Here is a 6981-nt window from a genome sequence, read left to right as displayed (position 1 = left end):
CTTAATTGGAAGACTCGGGCAATCCGGGAGCACACAAAACAAGACCGCGGTGAGTTTATTAAGCAGGACACACTCACTTGAGAAGATAAAATTGTTCCCTACTCTCCTGCACTTGGAACTGTCCGAGTGAAGGAGAATTTTTGCTTAGACTCTAGATATTTTTGATCAGAGACTGCCTTGAGCTACTTAAGATGACAGCTCGGGCAATCACAGGACACATAAAAGAAGACCTCGGTGAGTGTATTAAGCGAGACACACTCACTTCAGAAGACAGTGTCATGGTCTTGAAACCATCACTGCTATTTTATAAAGAATGCTTGATTTCAAATGAGGCAGTGACTTCAGACATCTTGGGCTGTAAAATGATTATGAAGCGAGAGATCGCTGTCTCCTATAGGGTGTGTTGTTATTTTATTGGCAGTTGTGTTTTGTATGTTGGTTATAATATCTTGTGAATTTTTGTGATAATATATAACTAAAAAGTTGAATGGAGTCAGTAGGTACCCAACACTGGGCAGACCCTGTGTTGAATTTTAGCCAAGTCACTAATAACATCTCTAAGAGATTATAGAATACTTCAGACATTGAAGAAATTGAACAAGCAGGCTTAGGCAAATTTTTTCAGATTTTTTGGGACTTGTGCATTGTCGTCAAGATATGCAAATAATTTATTTGTATTTATTTTGTATATAATAGAAACCCACTTATCACAAAACATACAACGGAGAAAATCATTAAGAGAAACGATTAAGATTCCCAGGCTGAGCACGGGAAGCACGCGGAGGTTTAAATCGCGGCGTAGCTGATCTTCGATTACCAGCAACTCCGACAGTTTTGCTTGTCAAGCAACCAGTGAAGGTCATGGTGATCTTTCAGTGAGTGGAATGAAACTAAGAAGTGAGAAGAATCTAGTTGGTGATGAGGAGAGAAACGCTGAGGCCGGAGCGGCGAACGTGACACCAACGAAGCCCTTCAAGGAATGGGAGCAAACGCTAATCCGACCCGACCACCGCCATCATGAGGGCCCGCAAGAGCCCGGCGACGTCTGTGAAGGGGAAGGGATTGAGAAACCCACGAGACCTCGGAGCGTTCCGAGGCTGATGCAAGAGAGGAAGTGTTGTTCAAAGGGACGTCCAAATCGGAGACCGAGAGCCAATATCGGAGAAAGGAACAATCCTCTCTAGTCAAGCAGGGGAAGAATGCGATGATGTCGAGCTTAAGTCCCAGGGAAGAGCAATCAAGTTCAAAAGCATGGAAGAGTTTCAAGACATTGTACGATGAACGCATGGTGTCATTTCCAACAGCAGTGTTGTCTTCTGGCTTTGACCATCCGGGACTGATGCACTTGGATACGGACTTCAAACCTAGCCCGAGACAGGAGAAGAGTAAGAAAGCGATGTCCAATTCCCCATCAAGACGGATGTCAGATGGGATGAAGATGGGAACATCCTCGACATTCGACAGTCTGATGATGTCGGTAGGCACACAGGAAAGTGGTGCTTCATCGAGCACCAGGTTGCAACCTCAAATGACTTACCCCAGTGTTGGGAACGGCCAGTGATGTGAGTGGCATGTTTGCCAACATAATGACAAGCCTGAAGAACTGCGACAGGACATGAGAAAAAGGATCGACCGAGTGGAAGGAAGGACTCAACAAGGCCATGAAGGGTTAAGAGACGAACTGCCAGACACGAAACTACAAGCCAGAACGGAACAGGCTCAGTTGATTCGAAACACCGATCAGTGCCTTGCGAAACATCTCCAAGTTTGGAGAAGCAAAGTTATTCACGGCGTTGAATTTGGGCTCTGGGCTCTGGCAAGTGCCCCTCAGGAAACAGGATCGAGAGAAAACGGGCTTCGCCTGTAAACTGGGACTGTTCCAGTGAAAAAGAATGCCAGTTGGACTATGCAATGCGACGGCCACATTCCAACCCTTAATGGCTCAGGCACTCACGAATGTGACTATAAAAATGACAACCTCATAATGTGTTAAGTTGATGACATGGTGATTGCGTCACCAACCCTGGAGGACAATATAGAGAGACTAGAAGAGGTCATTACTTGCATGAAACAGGCCGGCCTGAAATGTAAACCCTCCAAGTGCGAAATCCTGAGAGCGTCAATCAAGTATCTGGGTCGTCTCGTAGATAAACACGGAGTCAGACCAGACCGTGAAGCGGTTGAAGCAGTATTGACATGGAAAGCACCGAAGACCGACCCGCAATTGATGTTCTCTCTCGGATTCGCTAATTATTGCCTAAAGTTTAACAAAGAGCGTGCTGACAAGATATATCCCATGCAGCAGTTGAAGCGAAATAAGGGTAGGAAATTCAGCTGGACTGACGAGGCTCAGATCTCTTTTGAGAACATTGAGAGCGAACGTTGCGACGCTCCGGTCCTCGGTATGCCGACAGAGAAAGGGATGTTTGTGCTAGACACAGACGCATCAGTAGTTGCGATATCGGGCATACTTCACCAGGAACAAAAGTGGAACGGAAGGACTGTTCTCCGGCCGATAGCCTGTGGGAGTAATTTCCTAAGACAATGAAACGAAATACGGTGCACCGAAAGCGGAGATTTTCGCAGTGATTACCTTTGTTGAAAAGTATCGGGCCTACTTAGGGAGTGCACCATTCAAGTTACGCGTGGACAACCGAGCTCCTGCCTGGCTAAAGGCTTATTCGATTAACCAAAGCTATATCGGTCGCTGGATCGAGCGTCTGGAAGGCTATCACATGATTTAAAAGCATCGAACACGTGACAAGCACCAGAATGCCGACAACCTCAGCAAGAAGACGGAGTTCTACGAGCTTTTAGAAGAGAAGCGAGCTAACCAGGCAAAAATTAAGGATGGCTTTTCTTTTTTGGATTAACATACCTATGACAAGCTGGCACTCACCAGGTGGCTTGATAAGTCCGGGCAACCCATACCAGGACACCCTGAACCTCCCGTAGAAACGGCTGCTGAGATAAATGTGTTGGCGAAGGGTGATCCGGTTCCATTGGATTTGCTAGTTCGCTCAAACCTGGTGCAATAAGAACTTACCAGGCTGGGCCTCAACAGCTTAGCCCATTTGACACAAGACGGTGAACGTAGCACCCGATGTCATGCGGAAGATCCGTGATCTGTTTGAAAGAGAAGCTGGAGTGCATGATCATGAATAAATGGAGACCATGTAGAGTTTGACCATCATTGAAAGCGAGGAGAAGAGACCGGTAGCAATTCGGAGTCGAGGCGTTGAACTGGATTGCCGATCGATAGTGAATCAGTTAGTGAATTCGATACCAAAAGATTTCCTTATGTGGAACGTCAACAAGCAACCGGTACTCAGACCGCTCAAGAGGTCAGTGTTAAATTAAGATCCAGCGTGACAAAAAGAGTTCAGTTCACTGATTCGAGGGAGGAGTACGAGCCGAATTCGGACTGTTCATGCGGAGGTGAAACATTGTCCGGGGAGCCAATTCATGTCTGGCCAGGCCAGGTTGATTTGTCCGGGGAGTTCACGCTGAAGCGACGAAGGGGCAAAATTTTGTCCCAAAAATTGAGAAACCTCAAGAACAGATCAGAGGGCGGCAATGCAGACTCCATCAGCTCGAATGATGGGTCAGAGTCTCAGTCTTGGGAAAATGTGTCAGAGACTAACTCCAATTCCGACGTCTCGGAGGTTGCGATTCATTATTTGCTAATAGAATGGAAGCAGCGCGGGCTGGATAAAGAGATGCATCAAGATCCAGACACGGACCGGTATACCTCCGATGAGAAAAGCACGGTAGTTGATAATGCCGGAGATGAGCTTGAGCTAATCGCACTGTCGAAACGTCCAACTAGGTTACGTCCGTACCAATCTGTAACCATTAGAGCAAGACGCGACACCTTTGAAAAAGATATGGTGTGTTAAAATGATGGACGATGCCCATGCTCCGGATATAATCAGCAGACAGCTAAAGGTGATGAAGACATATCTTAAAGCCAGGTACCGACTTGATCTTTTAGGGGCTCAACGAAAGGATAAGAGGACAAGCAATCTAAAGAAATGGATAGCAAATAGACCAACTGACAAGGGCAATTTGGAAGAAGACAGCTATAAGATCCTACAGCAATGTTAATTAAAGAGAAAGGGTTTATTATACTTGAACAAAAACGGGATTGTGACCTGAAAGCGCAAAGAAGAAGACAAATTTCTTTACAAATACAACCCGATAGTACTACCACAGCTGTATCAAACTGAATTACTGTTCCGTTCAACTAATCAGATGGGTCATCAAGGCGTGGATGAGTTGTATAACCGACTACAGAAGCAGTTTGAATGGCCAGGCTTGAAGAATGCCTGTGAGAAATGGATTTATGCACGCTTGTCATGCCAGCAAGCGAAAGATCCCAGGAAGTTGAGATTTTCCCTTCAATCGATGGTGTCGTCAGGGTTCAATGAGGTGCTACAAATCGATCATCAGAAAGTATGCATGACGGCCAGGGCTATAACCAAAAGCTGGTAATGATTGATCATTTTACGAAATACACAGAGGCAGCTCCCTCCATGACAGCATCAGCGGAGGAGACGTGTGATCATTTGATAAATGATTGGATAGCAAGGCACGGATGCCCGATCACGTTCCAGTCAGACAATGGCATAGAATTTCAGTCAGACAATGGCATAGAATTCCAGTCAGACAATTGCAGAGATCTCACAAAGGAGTTAATGAAGGAGTCGCAAGTGGCAAAGGTCCACTCGACCACTTATCCTCCACAAACGAATGGCCTGGTCGAAAGACAAAATCGCACACTAGTTTCCACGTTGAGGGTCTATAGCTCACGATACCTGGACGACTGGGATAGGCACTTGCCGCAGGTAATGGGCACTTACAATAGCATTGAACACTCCACCACGGGAATAAGCCCGCACATGATGTTAACAGGCAACGAGAAGGCCGTCCCATTAACGTTCTTCTACCCTGAGTACGAGTGTAAGAGAACAGCGCCACAAACGTACGTGCATGACGAGATCAGGAGGCAACAGGAACTCAATGATCCGTACAGGAGAAACACGCAGGAGGCTCAAAACAGGCAGAAAAGGCGGTTTGACAAGAGGACCGCTGATTCAAAAGCCTAAACAGTTGGGGACTATATCTAGGTGTTTCAGTAAGTCGTTACTCCAAGAGTACCAAAAATTACTGAAAAAATGGCGTGGTCAAATTCAAATAACTTAAGTGCACCAGGGTGGTCGTTTTTATCGGTTGACCACCGGACGGGCTGCTCATTACGAGAATATCAAACCGCACAATGCAAGGACTGGTGAATTCTGGCTGACATGAACGATGAGGACTAATTGATAGTTAACCCGGCCTGTGAGGCAAATGAGAGAGGCACACGAGACAAAAACGACAGGAATGAAGTGGTGGATGACTGTGATCTAGCACTTGACCTGGAATTAACCGAGTGAGAGGAGGTTGATGACGGAACCCTACCATATACCGAAGAGGACTGGGACTACCCCGAGCAGACCGAAGTTGATAAAGGAGAAGAGCCTGACTTTCCCTTTACCATGGAAACACGCCAGGATAAGAGGGGAAGGAATAAAAAGAAATACAACCCGTATGGTGAAGACTTTGTCGTGGACAGGATTCTTTTGAGCGACGTGGCGGATTCGACAGTGGGTCTGAACAAAATAGTGGTGTCACAGGGGATCGACCTGTTCAACGACACATGACAGGACTGGATCGACGATCGCTCAGAACCGGGAGTGGAATTCGAACCTGAAATGGAGCAGATGCATGAGAAAAAGTTAACAAACTTACGAGTGCTCGAATGGCTCCATGATCTACCTGCAGATCCCGAGGAGAACATCCTGACGATTCAGGATGTCGATCAAGCTAGCCTCAAATATATCAGCCACGATAACACTGGGTCATACTGGTTCGCTCCAGATAGTACCTTACATGTTCCCAAATCCAATCTCGATGTGCTCGATTCTGGGCGATGGATAATCGTAGGACTCACTCAGACCAAAAATCTCATGATCAAAAAATTTAAAATCGACAAGGGAAACAGGAGAACTAGAAACGGAGGGCAAGAACGCCACGAAACCGCTTTTTGACGAATTTTTGAATCATATTTTCAGCTACCGAATCACTACTCAACCAATATCATTGTCGCGGACAGTGATTCATACTCACGGACCGTAAGGGTGCTATAGCGATAACCGCGGATGTGATTTTTAAAACAGCTCCTGCGGCCGATTTTGAGAGAGTACAAAAACACCGAGTTTTGTGAAAACAGAGGCCTGGTGAGGAAAGGATGACAGCGCTGCCCCCTGTTGCATCACGGATACCACAAAAACACTAGTGTTTCTTAGTGACTAAGGTCCTTGACAGACAACAGGGAATCCCGAGAGTTTAGTGCTGGCTGTAACTCAACTTCCTAGCTGATAGAGGGGTGACCTCTCTCTCCTGGCCGGTCTTTGATCCCAATAGATAAAAAAAGTTGTATCCGAGAGATATATGCCCTTGTACATGTAAAACTTTTGCAAACCGACATATAGGTTTACTTGCATGAAAAGTACTACGTGAGTATTTTTAGAGCTGCATTTAGTGCTACTAGTTTTTAATAGATTTAGTTTTTGGGAATTAGGATCAAGTTTCAGGATATTTATTAGGTACTTGGTTTTTATGTAATAGTGTTGATATATGATATTTGTATCTTATGTTATCTTATGTTGTCGTTACGTTACGTTTTATGTGATGTTTATGTTATGGTAACCCGGACCACTCCAGGCGCGAAAGGTGACAGCTTTCATTAATATTACTTTGACGAGATCGCAGGTGGACAATCCACTACGGTGCTAGCTTTTAAACTAAGAGCAAAATTAGAATTTCAATTGACTGGCTTTAAAAGAAATGATAGAAGTCTTGCTTTTAGAATGAGATAGCTGGCATGATCAATCTAAGTCGTGACTTGTCTTTTAGACCGTGATTGATTGTACGATT

General features: G+C 45.4%; 1 protein-coding gene across 1 annotated transcript; it reads left to right on the top strand.

Moving 5' to 3' along the window:
- The first annotated feature begins 4493 nt into the window (after nt 1-4493).
- LOC134854984 (uncharacterized) lies at nt 4494-5108 on the top strand. Its single transcript, XM_063871364.1, has one exon. It carries the CDS (start codon nt 4494-4496, stop codon nt 5106-5108), a length of 615 nt encoding a protein of 204 aa, XP_063727434.1.
- The last annotated feature ends 1873 nt before the right edge of the window (nt 5109-6981 follow it).

Source organism: Symsagittifera roscoffensis, chromosome 10 (genome assembly GCF_963678635.1).
Source record: "Symsagittifera roscoffensis chromosome 10, txSymRosc1.1, whole genome shotgun sequence".
Lineage (NCBI taxonomy): Eukaryota > Metazoa > Xenacoelomorpha > Acoela > Convolutidae > Symsagittifera > Symsagittifera roscoffensis.
Note: the sequence above shows the minus strand (reverse complement) of the source record. Positions and strands in the feature narration are given on the sequence as shown.